The 15741-nt window shown below is 38.8% G+C and overlaps 2 protein-coding genes and 1 long non-coding RNA gene across 3 annotated transcripts; 1 reads left to right on the forward strand and 2 right to left on the reverse strand.

Annotated features, from left to right (window-relative positions):
- Window positions 1-3284: 3284 nt before the first annotated feature.
- LOC116301494 (uncharacterized) lies at window positions 3285-5524 on the reverse strand. Its single transcript, XM_031710565.2, has 3 exons — window positions 4801-5524; window positions 4180-4352; window positions 3285-4098 (listed from the first exon to the last, which is right to left on the reverse strand). The coding sequence occupies exons 1-3, from the start codon at window positions 4955-4957 to the stop codon at window positions 3508-3510; spliced, it is 921 nt and encodes a 306-aa protein (XP_031566425.2). The 5' UTR covers window positions 4958-5524; the 3' UTR covers window positions 3285-3507.
- Window positions 5525-8214: 2690 nt separating this feature from the next.
- On the reverse strand, window positions 8215-10490 carry LOC148910170 (uncharacterized). The gene is made up of 3 exons (XR_016120026.1): window positions 10332-10490; window positions 9814-9891; window positions 8215-8625 (listed from the first exon to the last, which is right to left on the reverse strand). It is a non-coding gene; the product is annotated as an uncharacterized LOC148910170 (long non-coding RNA).
- A 2865-nt stretch (window positions 10491-13355) lies between these two features.
- LOC116287353 (uncharacterized) lies at window positions 13356-14707 on the forward strand (the record flags this gene model as incomplete). Its single annotated transcript, XM_031694024.2, has 1 exon — window positions 13356-14707. A coding segment is annotated over one exon (795 nt), but the record flags the coding sequence as incomplete, so codon positions are not given.
- Between the last annotated feature and the right edge of the window lie 1034 nt (window positions 14708-15741).

Raw genomic sequence — 15741 nt, forward strand, 5'->3', positions numbered from 1 at the left:
GATCAAACAAATAAAACTCTCACACAGAGTTAGGTTCAATCCATTTAATTGAATTCGATGAAAAATTTACACGGTGTGAGTTTTCCTTGGCCATTCTTTCAACGATCGCATCCTATTCGAAGCGAGTCATACACCACCGTCTGAACGAGTGATGTGATTGGCTGAGAGATTCGAAGAAAAAAAACAACCAGCGTCACCTCAAGCAAATTAATAATTTCAAACATTAACTTCAACAATATTCCCCGCAATCCTCATAGCGAACTATCAACCGAAGAAGGGCTCTCACTAAAATAAATCGAAACATATGACCACACCGAAACCCACGTTAATGACAACACGATTGAGAGAGCTCTTTACATATGCCAAACATTAGAGGGGTTCTGAGGGTAACTGGGTTTGCGATGGTAAGAGGGTTAGTGAGGCTGTGACAGTAACAGTTCAATATAACAGGGGGGTGAGTGGTGTGGGTGACAGAGGTTGAAAGGGTTGTAAGGGATGCAGGGGTTGTGAGGGTTGCACGGGTTGCAGGGGTTGCAGGGGTTGCAGGGGTTGTGAGGGATGCAGGGGTTGTGAGGGTTGCAGGGGTTGCAGGGGTTGCAGGGGTTGTGAGGGTTGCAGGGGTTGTGAGGGTTGCAGGGGTTGCAAGGGTTGCAAGGGTTGCAAGGGTTTCAAGGGTTGTGAGGGTTGCAGGGGTTGTGAGGGTTGCAGGGGTTGCAGGGGTTGCAGGGGTTGCAGGGGTTGCAGGGGTTGCAGGGGTTGCAGGGGTTGCAGGGGTTGCAAGGGTTGCAGGGGTTGCAGGGGTTGCAAGGGTTGTGAGGGTTGCAAGGGTTGTGAGGGTTGCAAGGGTTGCAAACGGATTTGTGAGGGTTGTGAGGGTTGCGAGGGTTGCAAGGGTTGCAAGGGTTGCAAGGGTTGCAAGGGTTGCAAGGGTTGTGAGGGTTGCAAGGGTTGCAAGGGTTGCGAGGGTTGCGAGGGTTGCAAGGGTTGCAACCGGGTTGCGAGGGTTGCAAGGGTTGCAAGGGTTGCAAGGGTTGCAAGGGTTGCAAGGGTTGCAAGGGTTGCAAGGGTTGCAAGGGTTGTGAGGGTTGCAGGGGTTGTGAGGGTTGCAGGGGTTGCAAGGTTTGCAGGGGTTGCAGGGGTTGCAAGGGTTGTGAGGGTTGCAAGGGTTGTGAGGGTTGCAAGGGTTGCAACCGGGTTTGTGAGGGTTGCAAGGGTTGAAAGGGTTGCAAGGGTTGCAAGGGTTGTGAGGGTTGCAGGGGTTGTGAGGGTTGCAGGGGTTGCAAGGGTTGCAAGGGTTGCAAGGGTTGCAAGGGTTGCAAGGGTTGCAAGGGTTGCAGGGGTTGCAGGGGTTGCAAGGGTTGTGAGGGTTGCAAGGGTTGTGAGGGTTGCAAGGGTTGTGAGGGTTGCAAGGGTTGCAAGGGTTGCAAGGGTTGCAAGGGTTGCAAGGGTTGCAAGGGTTGCGTGGGTTGTGAGGGTTGCAGGGGTTGTGAGGGTTGCAGGGGTTGCAAGGGTTGCAAGGGTTGCAAGGGTTGCAAGGGTTGCAAGGGTTGCAGGGGTTGCAGGGGTTGCAAGGGTTGTGAGGGTTCCAGGGATTGTGAGGCTTGTATACTTGTGTTCAAGACAATAGCACAGCGCACTGATTCTAAAAATAGCTTAAAGATTCGGACAAACATTGCATTCTGTTTAACTGCTACGAGGATTATACGAACCGATTTTATTATTTTTACTTAAAGTTACAATAATAACCCATGTAAACTAAGATCAGCTGCGATCGGCTGTGAAAATTATCTGCTGAAAGTAAACTTGTAAGTTTGTTTGTCCGAATTTCGCCTTTGTCTTCATTTTTATAACGTCACGGTTGCGCTGCGCTATTCATAACGTGCTCTATTTTTGACTAATCCCTAAAGTCTGAGTAATGTTATAAACAAACTTTTATTACAATAATGCTCGAAACTGCTATAAATTCAAAACAAGTGCATACGAACTTGTAATGCATACTGAAATTCACGTTTTGTTTCCCTGCGGCTTTCACACATATTTTTGTTTAGTGCCGTCAAGTAGTGTGGCGTTCTTTAAACTGCGCTCCTTCAAAACTGCGCCCTTTACAATTCCCCAATTCTGACTGTGTGGGGTATTCTTACACGCTAATCAGCGTTAATTGAATGGAGTGAGCAATTTCGTTATTATAACACCATTCTTCCAAGATTGGCTGAGGTGATAATGGTCTCATGAGATACAGAAGCAGATCGATATTATATATCAAATTTCATGGAGCAATATATAAGATTCCTTCTTCAAGAAAGTGAAAAAATATTGCTACAGATCTCACTGGACAATGACAGGTCATTAGGAAAATTCATGTTGCTACCACGCCCACTTTTGTTTACTGACATGCCTACCTTTGTAAGCCTCACTGTTGATTTTAGCGAATACTTCAATGGATATCAAGAATTTTATGCATTTAATAGTGTCTTGTTACTTGACTAATACCCATGATGAATGACAAATTGATATATTTCTAGGATATTCAAACTTATGATAAGAAAAAAAGTAATTTGTGATTCCCAATTTTGTATCATAATTGGATTTAAAGGAAATTAATGGGATTTTGTGCCCCATGAATGAGTTTGGTACCACTTTCCAAATATACCTAGAAAAAATCCCTGTGATCTGCCATTTTTCCCCTCTAGATTGGGAATCAATATTTTTTTCCTGTGTATGATACAAATGTAGGTGTGTCGGTAAACAAAGGTGGGCGTGGTAGCCACATGAATTTTTTAATGATTAGCTAGCTGTCATTGTTCGGTGAGATCCGTAGTATGAACCAGTGTGCATGAATAATTATATAATTTAATTGTACAAGAAGCAATGAGAATGCCCATATCTATAATTACATAGTTCTTTATGTTGATAATGATGACATATCAATTCAAGATAGGGAGAGAACAATATTTGACATTGTTCTAGAAAGCTGTATTGTAGTATATGAAGGACTCAATCAGCATGAGGTGCCTTAAGGTAAAAACTTGAAATTTTTAATCATAATTTTTTTCATGGTTGATGTAAAAAAATAATATACAGTCATGTAATATTCATTGATTACAAACATTCAATAATCATTATTTAGAATCTATTTACTGATTCTAAGTGTATTTTCAACTTATACCTGGGAAATACCCCTAATAAATACTTTTTACAAAAGATGCAGTTGAGATAATATCTATTATATATTAAGATATTATATACATATATATATATATATAAGATAATATTACTATTATTACATATATTAAGCTAATTTGTTTGCATTTTCATTATAATATTAAATATAAATGTTATAGAAATATAACAACCTTTCTGAAATGGAGTGATTTAAAATATATAAATATAGAAAATGGAAATGTTATTTTGGACATTTTTAAAAGCTTTTAAGAGGTATCCCACACTACAGTGATGTTTAATATTTACAAGTCGCTATTAAACTGAATGAAAAAATGTATCATCTGACTAAGATGTGCTTGCAGGTGTATGAGGTTGGGGTTGTCTCATACCCATCTGGGCTTCAAATATGATGCTGCTGATTCTATGCTGAACAATATGTCTTGTCGTGTCGTCGAATTCTTTAATGGATGCACTGACATACTGTCCAAAGAGCTCAAATTTATCAGGAGTATTGGGTAACACACAACAGGCAGAACGAAGCCTGGGAGTGGATGAACAAACAATGAATGGTGATTCATTGTGGAGATAAAGCAAAGAACGCAGCTCACATGTGGAACAATACACATTGTTCACCATAATCCATGCTTTCTTTGTTTTCGTTATTTTGCCCAATCCCAAGCTTCGTTCTACCAGTGGACACCGACCCGGAGTTTTTGGCTGCTGGATGGCTGATTCTGCTATTTGCTTTATTAGCTTTAGTTCTTCTTCATCATTTTTTTTCTTGGGCGTTTTATTGACCTTCAATCTTTTTTTAAGAGGCTCACTTGAACTGCCTGTATAATTGCAGTTTCCAGAATCAGCAAATTCTTCCTCTTCCTCTTCACCTTCGGAATCATTAAATGATGCATCTGCTGACGATGTACTTGGGGTAGATAGCTGGAACAAAAGTAAAATATATTACTTTAATGATATATATATATATATATATCTACCTGCATGAATAAACTCATTACTTACAGAATCAATACTGTTGCCCCTTGTTGCTACAAAAGGCTCCAGAAATTGCAGTTTGTACTTCAACCACTGGTTCCGTGGTGAGGCAGGTTTTCTTGCACTCCCACTTTTGCTTATTGCTCGTAATCTAGCGTAGGTGTTTCTCAATGACCTAAGCTTCCTCTTGATCCATTCAGCTGAATAAAAAGGGAAGGATTTTACATGAATTTTATATGTTAAAAATATATAAATTATTCAACAAATCTAAGATTATTATGATAATATATTATTTCAATGTCACTGCAGATCGTTCAGCTTTCAAAGGGCTCCATGATAAAAAAAAAGAAACATATTTTTTGGTGTTTTAAGTTCAGACATTTATATAAATGATTGATATGGCGTTCAAAAATGTCATCATTATAACTTCTCTGAATTAATTGTATAAAAATCACAAAAGTTTATTCATATTTCTATATTTCAACATGTTATATAACATTAATAAGGACTATAATTTTCCACAAAAACATAAGCATTTTATTAATCAAAGCTGTATATGCGATTGCTTTATGCCGAATGATTTATCAAAATCGTTTATCGCCGATTGAACTTATAGTGACATTACGTTTTTAAGGCGCTTTATCTTACCTGACTGGTTCACTTTCCTTTCCAGCTCACTTATGCTGGCCTCTCTGAGAGTACGATTTTTAAAATCAGTAGACCGAACATCGTACAAACAAGGATAATCCGGCCAGAGTTCAACCAATTTCTCTTCTTGTTGCAGTTCTACCACTGGCGCCGCCATGTTTGTTTTGATTTTGAGGTCATCACGTGACAAAACGGGCGCTTATGATTGGCTGTGGTGAAAAATCAGGCGAGCAAAACGTTCACGTCCTCCGCAAACGTTGCAATTTTCGTCATGCGAGTTCAAAATTTTCAAGTAAGAGAGAAAATTGACTCAGCGCCTCGCGAGAAGTTAAAACATTCGAAATCTACCCGCAAACGGTGAGTTTTCTGCCTCGCGTGCCAGTGAGAAAATTGCTCGCGAGGCAAATTGCCTTTCAGCCGTTAAACGATGCAATCCAACTAAATCTAAATTCAAAGCTATTTTGAAAATATACGATACTAAGAGGTCTATACGACGGTTATCTAGATAAAAACTCAAAATAGAGCAATAATAATTCGCAAGTGAGTAGTTTCAGCAGATTCAAACGTGACACGACGCGCGGGAAACAAACTAACAGCAGGGAATTACGAATTACGATGAAAGAAGCAACGCCATTGGCTACAACCCCCGCAACCACACGATCGCTGCGAACCAATGAGAAAAGCCGTTCAGACATAGGTGCATTACTGATTCGAAGCACGCGATCCGCCATTTTGAAATATATAAACTCGCGCATGCGCAGACGTTTTGCAGCGGTGTCGTTAGTATATTGTATAGTAGAAAAACAAAATTGTTACCAAGGGGGGTAGATGAGATGACAAAAAATCGATAGCGCGCGCGAATAAAAAGACAAAGACAAGACACCATTTAGTATTTCCTTCATGTATTAGAGTGGTTAGCCTGTGAATAAAGCCTCGAAATTTTACCCGATCATTGAGAAATAACACTTCTTTCGTTCTGTGTGGTTATCTTTTGAATTTAGCCCGTTTTAAGATTTTTTCCCTCCCCAGTAAGTAATAAGAGAAGTCTTAATTAGAAATCCCCATACATTTCCTTACACTTACATGACACCACAGAAACCAAACTTGGGCTACCTGTGACTGAACCAAAATAACTTATGACGTCGTATTAATTGCTTCGCGCAATGTCTCACGGGATGGAATTCCTAAGTCGCGTCTTAGCTTTGTTCCGAACCCGAATCTGGTCGCTCAAAAATGGCGCTGAAAAAGCAAGTATTTAGATCAACTGTAGCAGATCTTATTGATTTTGAAGCAGGAGAAAACCCACCATGGAGAAAGAACTCCACCCAACCTCCTTCTACGCGAAATATGATAGAAGAAATCGTCCAAATACGGCAGAGATGGGAGTCGAGAAGAGACACTGAGACTTGTGACGACATCAAACGACGGTTGGAGGCAAAATTCTTTTATCACTGCAATGTCGAGGAAGAACACGGGTTACAATCTGTAGATGAAATAGAAAAGTTTCTGGGAAGACTTGAAGGAGTTTTGTCTAAAGGTAATCAGTCATTATCGTTCGAGGAACAAGAAACTGTTAATCTTAGAGATGCTTATTTGTATTTGCAAAGCGAAGCGGAAGACATTGAATATCGTGGTTTGCTAGAGGAGTCGATGCTTAGACAAGTAAATAAGATTATTCTGAGAAATATTCGAAGGAAGGAATGCTATACTAAAGCAGGGTCTTACAGTAATAATCCTCGAGTAACTCTATTCCGAGGAGAAACGTATCATTACCAACAACCAGACGACATGCAAGAAGCAGTTTGTTTACTGTTGGACAGATTTAACTCTCTTTTCACGGACTCTATGAGTAAAACAGACGAAGTTGAAAAACTGCAGGGCATTTTTAAGAGTGTTGCTTGGCTAGTATTCGAACTTTTAGACTTACATCCATTTTCTGATGGAAATGGAAGACTGTGTAGGCTACTTTGTAGCTACGTTCTCTCTACTTGTACCCCTTTTCCATCCCCCATCTACAACATGTACAGCGATTCAAGCAAAAATGATTTCGAGAATGCCCTCGTGGACGCCAGAAAGTCTGAAACGAGACATCCTTGTGAACTAACGACCATGATCATTGAAAGTAACTGGGAAAGTTGGAAGAACTTGGAGAAATACTGTTTTGGCTCTTCCAAATCATGCGATCAAGCTACTCATACCTCAAGTGAAGATTCCCGAGTCACGAGTTTGGATAACTCGCATTCTCGCCCAAGCATTTTGATTGCAAGTTGTGCGTGAATCTTGCAGGCATCCATGCCAAACATTCTGCTATGCGACTGAGTTGTATTACTACCATTATCACTTACCTCAAATTCTTGACACCTTTTTTTAAGAATGCTTAATAGAGCTGACGTTGACATTTTACCACAAGAAATGTTTTTCCATTTTCCTCACTAAAATACCTACTCTATTAAAGAAAGTGTCTGTGTATTTGATTGTCACATTACCATGTCATGCTTGCAAAGAAACCAATTTTACACCATATACCAGCTTTCCACATTTCCCTGCAATACATTCGGCCAATAAAATTGCAAGCGATTTGTGATTGCAGCAGCAAATCTCACTACAGAGAAGTCAAAAAACTTTGACTAAGTGACAATGGTCCAGCATGCAGCACAGTAAAGCCAATCCATTTTGGATGTTTTTTTTTTCAGTTATGACAAATTTAAAGTTTAAAATTGAAATAAAGGATAATTAAGAATTTTGGTTGCATTTAGTGAGTCATCATGATTTGTGTATGTGTAATGTGGCTAAATGAAATTTAGGCGAAGTTAAAATCGAGACAATGCATGCTGCTCAGCGGTCTTCCCAACAATGTGCGGGAGGGACCCAGGGCATTATCAGGGGCTTACTTGCCGTGTTTGCAGTGCTGGTGGATTTGCACCAAGAGTTTTTCTCCCACCCTCCCTCCTCTGCTAATAGGTTCTCTACAGGTGAGTATATACTCCACTGAATCTCAGTGTGACAGGTACCGGTGGTGAGCTGTGGCCCCGGTTGCCATGGTTACCTTCCAGCGGGGACACGATCTGTCGCAACCCGAGCTCGCCCTGGTACCTAACCCCAACTCATTTGTCGATGAGTTTAATTTTTATTTTCCAATTTTAGATCAAGTATTATTTCTTTTGTTTATCTGCAGTACAAGAGAGGACACAATAGTGGGGATGTAACTTGAACAGTCGTACTCCTAAAACATAGAAAATATAGTGTAGGTCTATTTCCTTTAGCTCCAGAATAGTTGAATGATATCCAAATTTATCATTAAGCTTTCATCTTGTTTGTTTGGTTTTCGTTGAATGACAAAACTGGACATTGTTTTCTTTGGTATTGATTTAACTTAACCTGAAGAAAATTGTGTTTCACAAATTCAATGCAAAATCATTGTGAACAATTTATTCATTATTATCTGCCCTCAAAACCTGAATCTTAACATTGTGGCTCACCACTGGTCATGGATTTTGTGTTAAAACCTGCTATGTGTGGGTACAGTTGTGTGTTTGTTCTCTCTTGTACTTGGAAGCTTTTTCTCTGCAACTTTTGGAAATCAGGAGAATCTGTTCCAGGGTGCAGTTGTCTAACAAATAAGATTTAAATTTTCCCACTCTACAGTTTTGTGTGGTTGGTTATGACATCTCCCACTCATAGAAATTGTGGGGCAGGTATGAAATCCCTTGAAGTCTTTGTGCATGATAAACTGATAAAGCCAAGTTGAAAATCCTGAGGTTTTTTCTGTAATAGCCAGTGTTAAGGTTGAAGAATCTGCGATATAGGACATCTGATTATCATTTTCTGAAAATGAAATAGAAATTTAACAGCTGAGGAGCAAACCACTTATGGCTGCAGAAATCAATGCTGTTATTCAGCCTTGGGATTGGTTGAGCCAGCTTACAGAGTAATATAATTCGATGCCTCGAGCAAGAGTCAAAAATGCATTGTGTTACAGCCAAAGCTGTGTAGGAAACTGATCCAAAACCCCAGCCTTTAAAATCTAATTAGCTAGTGTCCATATCTATACCTGATCTGGGAATGACTCTGGTCAGTCTTAGTCTTTTGAGTGGATGACCAGACCAATTCCCTTTCTGGGGTGGGAGGGGATCGAGTGATGTCCACATGATGTCCCCCAGTAAAAAGACATGTTGTGTCAAAATGAACACCAGAAATGGAAAAAGCACCTCGATATTACTAAGAAGCAAAGTTTCAGCTTGTGACATGGAACACAGGAGAAATGGCATTAAATACAAAATCGAATATTTTATATTTAATGTCATTGCTACTATAGTCAACATTATAAGCAAAAACTTCTTACTAATATTGAGGTGTTCTTCCAATTTCTTGTGTTCATTTTGACAAAACGTCTCTCCTTATGTGTGTAGGGTCAGTCATGTGACTATTTGTTGCAAAACGCTTATTCAATATTGATAGCTTTGCAGTCAAGCGTTGACATTTGGAGTCAGAATCCTTAGACATTTTTCAATGGTTGATGTCCACCAAAACTCAACTTTTTGTTTGTGATGAAGGTCTAGTTGGTCGCATATGACTGGGAATCACAGTAAATCTAAAGAAACTAGAAGTATGTTCACAAATGAAAATAAGTGCAGTATTTCTAAGTAGGAAACAAATGTGGCCTGATACTGAGACTATAAAGAAGATGTCTTGAATACACGTCTAATTTTTTTGCACAATGATATGTGATTACTCACACTTATTTAACTTTTGTAATCTGTAGACCCCTTAAAGCAAATCTCAAAACTGCTCAGTTTGAAAGTCGACGCAATGAAATTAAATTCTCAAGAGAGTAAATCTCTTTCATTTTGTCCTCAATTTGGTAATGCACTGGAAATATGCTGTAAGGGGTCCATCGATGAAGCCCTCAATGTACAATAATTATGTCATAACAATGCACTAATGAACACCAAAGTGAAGTAACAAATGTTGGAAAATATTGCTTTCTCTATGTAGCTGTATTGTATTACTTACAGATGGGACAGCCCTTGAGCAACACCTCCATGTATACAGGATCACAGCATATTTATCTCCTTCCTCTAATAATTCGATCTACGGATCAAATCCAATCCATATGATTTAGAATATATACAGTAAGTATGCATAAGATTGTTTTTAAAAGCAAAACTAGGTACTTTTATTAAATTGACACTTTCATCATTTCAAATGTCAAATCTATCCCAAGGTACTGAAGTGTTAGAAAATTGTTTATTAAGAAGCGAAGTAAATAGACGAAAGAAAGATTAAATAACACGATAGTTGGTTCTTCGAGCTCTGGGGAGTTCAGGAAATAACTGTTCTTCAAAATCACTTCTGGCATTTGTATCATCCAGAGAGTTCAAGCTATCTGCCCTATCTAAACAACAACGAGACAGTTTTACAGACAAATTTGCAGCACAATTAACTTAACTAGAGATTATTAATGTGAAAGATAAGCTAGATTTCGACAAGGAATTTCTTAGTCGGAAGTATAAATAAGCTGTCACACCTACCAAGCCCTCGTGTACATCAGCTTCTTCTAAATACTTGCTTATACAGGTTATAAAAGCCTTGCTATCTTCAAAGTTGGTATCAAAATGATGGTTTCTAACTGCCGAACATTACAAATAGCCTCCTCTAAGGTAGCCATCTTTGTTTCCCGGCAGGTCTTGCGTGACTGCGGGGTATTTGTAGGGGAGGGAGGGGAGGGGAGGGGAGGATAGTGACTTTGTTTACATTTATCTTACACTAACTATGATTGGTTGATGATTTCCATTTTATCGAAAATATAAGAAAGCTTTTTATTGGGTGATTCTCAGCGGGATTGTTCAAACTGCTGTCTTGCAACTTTATTTTGGAACACCACCAGGATTACCTTCTCATGTACAGAAGCTCCTGAGATGGAATTGGAAAATCCTTTCAAATCAACAGTATCAGACTTAATTAAGTACGATTTTTTAGACCCTCCTTCATGGAGGAATCAGGAAGAAGGCATTCCGTCGGCTCAAGAAATGATTGATCAAATCATCGACTTCAAAACGAGTTGGAGTGCTTTGATAAATGAAGCACAAGCAGATCGCATTGAAGACTTCCAAAAAAGGTTTAGGGAGAAGTATTGTGACATTAATACTGATCCTTTGAAGGAATCAGAACGGGAGAAGAAGCAAATTGAATCAACGAACATAGGGAAGTTACTCGAGTTTTTTGACAACTTCATGGAGGAACAAAGGAGGGACGAAAATCCGCTGGATAGCAATTGTGGGCTTATTGAAAAGTCCATGGTTCAAGAGGCTCACAAAATTGCTGTTCACGGTATGAAGATAAAGAAAGACAAAACACAACCAGGAGAATTCAGCACCCGGCCCAGAAATACAACTTATAAGGGAGAAGAGTATAGGTACCCATGGTACCTAGATATTGACGAAATGACCCAGGCGGTTGATCTGGTTCTGGATCGCTTTAACTCCCTTTTCTTTGATTCCACTCGCATCATTGACGAAAGAGAAAAGCTCGAAGGTATAATTAAAAGCCTAGCCTGGTTTCTTTTTGAAATCCTTGACCTGCATCCATTTGGGAATGGAAATGGTCGACTTTTTAGGTCTTTTTGTTATTATGTGTTGTCGTCCTGTGGTCTCACCATGTTTCCATGTCCCATTTACCATGCTTGTGAGGAAAGGGAAAATAATGATCATTCTTCCTGCCGTAAACCATGTAAAGACAACTATGAACAAGTATTAGTGGATGCAAGAAAATCTAAAACAAGGCATCCTGAGGAATTAGCCACAATGATCCTCGAGTCCTGCTGGAGGACATGGGATGAATTCATGAAAGAGATTTAACTATGTATTCCTGAAAAGTTGGCGTTCAGATGTTGTTGATGGCCTATACCCCTCGAGGGGTGTACCAGGCTTAGAAGGATTCCTAAAAGTGGAACTATATACCTCCCACCCCTCATTAGGAGGCAAAGGAGTCAAATATGGTTCAAATACGGTGGCCCTGAAGTGACATCAACCATGTGCTTTTTTCATTTGACCTTTCGATCTATATTGCCACTTATGTAGAAAGGTAGGTGGACAGTTATGTGGACATTTACATCGACAGTTAGGTAGATAGTTAGGTGACAGTTACGTTGACATTTAGGTGGACAGTTACATCATGTTTCAAAATGAGCTTTATTTTTTTTACCAAGGGCACTCAGCTTTTTTAGGTTGACAGTTGCCAATTAGGATTGCTATCTGCCAGCATTCACCAGGTACACATGGTTTGTACAGCCATAGTTGATAGAGGGGATATTAACCATTTTAAACACAGGTAGCCCAACTGTCCACCTTACTGTTTACATAACTGTTTACATAACTGTCAATGTAACTGTTCACCTAATTGTTGACGTAATTGTCCACCTAAATGTTGATGTAACTGTGTATGTACTAACTGTTGATGTAACTTTCGACGTAATTGTCCACCTAACTGTCCATCTAACTGTCTCATAACACTCCACCTAACTGTCTACATAACTGTCTACCTAACTGCCCACCTGTCTATGTAACTGTCCACCTAACTTTCTACCTATACAACCTGTCTACATAAGTGGAAATATAGAATGAAAGGTCAAATAAAGAAAGCAGATGGTTGATGTCACTTCAGGGCCACCATATTAAAATGCACCATTATGAAAGTGCTTTTGATCCATATTTTGATTAAGTGTAGCATTGATTTCGGAATCAAAAAGGACATTAATGTAATATACTTGATCTTCCTAAATCCTAAATTTATTTTCAATGTTTCATGTCATATTCTAGGCCCCTCAAAGGGACATAAGGATAGAATATTTGCTTTTAACAATGTAATGTTTAAATTCTTTCTTAAATTCATGTACGTAAAGCACCAGAGAGCTTCCTGAAATGGTGCTATAATAGAGTCAGCACTAATATGAATTTGTTTTTATAATAATAATTATTATTATCAATAGAAAATGATGTATTTCCTCGTATAAACTATTAAACATGTATGACATTTTTTTTGGAGCATTATTTGTCAGGCCCCAGGCTGATCTCTGCTAACAAACAATGCTAAGAGCCTTAACAAGCAGTCCTTCAGAAAAGGGACCTTATGACTTTCATGTTTTAAGTTTTTAGCAATTTTCTGAGTTGTTTCACAATTTATAAAGTGATCTGACAACATTAAAAACATTATGTGTTAGCCGGAAATTAACCATCAAAAAGGCTTTGACATTGACTATGATCACTGAACCAAAATAACTTATGACGTCGTATTAATTGCTTCGCGCAATGTCTCACGGGATGGAATTCCTAAGTCGCGTCGTAGCTTTGTTCCGAACCCGAATCTGGTCGCTCAAAAATGGCGCTGAAAAAGCAGGTATTTAGATCAACTGTAGCAGATCTTATTGATTTCGAAGCAGGAGAAAACCCACCATGGAGAAAGAACACCACCCAAGCTCCTTCCACGCGAAAAATGATAAAAGAAATCGTCCAAATACGGCAGAGATGGGAGTCGAGAAGAGACACTGAGACTTGTGACGACATCAAACGACGGTTGGAGGCAAAATTCTTTTATCACTGCAATGTCGAGGAAGAACACGGGTTACAATATCTGTAGATGAAATAGAAAAGTTTCTGGGAAGACCTGAAGGAGTTTTGTCTAAAGGTAATCAGTCATTATCGTTCGAGGAACAAGAAACTGTTAATCTTAGAGATGCTTATTTGTATTTGCAAAGCGAAGCGGAAGACATTGATCGTGGTTTGCTAGAGGAGTCGATGCTTAGACAAGTAAATAAGATTATTCTGAGAAATATTCGAAGGAAGGAATGCTATACTAAAGCAGGGTCTTACAGTAATAATCCTCGAGTAACTCTATTCCGAGGAGAAACGTATCATTACCAACAACCAGACGACATGCAAGAAGCAGTTTGTTTACTGTTGGACAGATTTAACTCTCTTTTCACGGACTCTATGAGTAAAACAGACGAAGTTGAAAAACTGCAGGGCATTTTTAAGAGTGTTGCTTGGCTAGTATTCGAACTTTTAGACTTACATCCATTTTCTGATGGAAATGGAAGACTGTGTAGGCTACTTTGTAGCTACGTTCTCTCTACTTGTACCCCTTTTCCATCCCCCATCTACAACATGTACAGCGATTCAAGCAAAAATGATTTCGAGAATGCCCTCGTGGACGCTAGAAAGTCTGAAACGAGACATCCTTGTGAACTAACGACCATGATCATTGAAAGTAACTGGGAAAGTTGGAAGAACTTGGAGGAAATACTGTTTTGGCTCTTCCAAATCATGCGATCAAGCTACTCATACCTCAAGTGAAGATTCCCGAGTCACGAGTTTGGATAACTCGCATTCTCGCCCAAGCATTTTGATTGCAAGTTGTGCATGAATCTTGCAGGCATCCATGCCAAACATTCTGCTATGCGACTGAGTTGTATTACTACCATTATCGCTTACCTCAAATGTTTGTGCTTAAATAGAGCTGACGTCGACATTTTACCACAAAAAAATGATTTTTCCATTTTCCTCGCTAAAATACCTACTCTATTTTAATATATCTTTTGCCACTAAACATGAAAACAAAGAAACCAATTTTACACCATATACCAGCTTTCCACATTTCCCTGCAATACATTTGGCCAGTAAAATTGCAAGCAATTTGTGATTGCAGCAGCAAATCTCACTACAGAGAAGTCAAAAAACTTTGACTAAGTGACAATGGTCCAGCATGCAGCACAGTAAAGCCAATCCATTTTGGATGTGTTTTTTTTCAGTTATGAAAAAATTAAAGTTTAAAATTGAAATAAAGGATACCAAACTTCTTAATTTGTTGAACAAAATTAAGAATTTTGGTTGCATTTAGTGAGTCATCATGATTTGTGTATGTGTATTTTTATTTTCCAATTTTAGACCAAATATTATTTCGTTGTTATCTGCAGTACAAGAGAGGACACAATAGTGGGGATGTAACTTGAACAGTCGTACTCCTAAAACATAGAAAATATAGTGTAGGTCTATTTCCTTTAGCTCCAGAATAGTTGAATAATATCCAAATTTATCATTAAGCTTTCATCTTGTTTGTTTGGTTTTCGTTGAATGACAAAACTGGACATTGTTTTCTTTGGTATTGATTTAACTTAACCTGAAGAAAATTTTGTTTCACAAATTCAATGCAAAATCATTGTGAACAATAATTTATTTATCATTATCTGCCCTCAAAACCTGAATCTTAACATTGTGGCTCACCACTGGTCATGGATTTTGTGTTAAAACCTGAGTGGGTTATAGTTGTTTGTTTGTTCTCTCTTGTACTTGGAAGGTTTTTCTCTGCAAATTCTGGAAATCAGGAGGAGAATCTGTTCCAGGGTACAATTGTATAACAAATAAGATTTAAATTTCCCTTAACCAATGGAGGAACTCTACAGTTCTGTGTGGTTGGTTATGACATCCCCCACCCATGGAAATTTTGGGGTCAGGTATAACATCCCTTGAAATCTTTGTGTATGATAAACTGATAAATCCAAGTTGTAAATCCTGAGGTTTTTTCTGTAATAGCCAGTGTTAAGGTTGAAAAACCTGTGATATAGGACATCTAATTGTCCTTTTCTGAAAATGAAATGGAAATTTAACAGCTGAGGAGCAAACCACTTATGGCAGTTATACCCAGTTATTCAGCCTTGGATGGTTGAGCCAGCTTACAGAGTAATATAATTCGATGCCTCGAGCAAGAGTCAAAAATGCATTGTGTTACAGACAAAGCTGTGTAGGAAACTGATTCAAAACCCCAGCCTTTAACATCTAATTAACTAGTGTCCATATCTATAACATGACTGGGAATGACTCTGGTCAGTCTTAGTCTTTTGAGTGGTATTACCCGACCAATTCCCTTTCTTGGGTGGGTAGGGGATTG

The sequence above is a fragment of the Actinia tenebrosa genome, unplaced genomic scaffold (genome assembly GCF_029948245.1).
Source record: "Actinia tenebrosa isolate PJP-AT-01 unplaced genomic scaffold, QUT_ActTen_1.0 PGA_scaffold17__23_contigs__length_9995812, whole genome shotgun sequence".
In the NCBI taxonomy this organism is placed as follows: domain Eukaryota; kingdom Metazoa; phylum Cnidaria; class Anthozoa; order Actiniaria; family Actiniidae; genus Actinia; species Actinia tenebrosa.

What these genes read in the sequence shown, in the direction of transcription:
- LOC116301494 (XM_031710565.2), bottom strand. Translation starts at nt 4,957, where the DNA reads ATGGCGGCGCCAGTGGTAGAACTGCAACAAGAAGAGAAATTGGTTGAA. An exon ending in AAGGAAAGTGAACCAGTCAG is followed by an intron (nt 4,353 to 4,800) that starts GTAAGATAAAGC and finishes CTTTTTATTCAG; the next exon opens with CTGAATGGATCAAGAGGAAG. An exon ending in GGGGCAACAGTATTGATTCT is followed by an intron (nt 4,099 to 4,179) that starts GTAAGTAATGAG and finishes CTTTTGTTCCAG; the next exon opens with CTATCTACCCCAAGTACATC.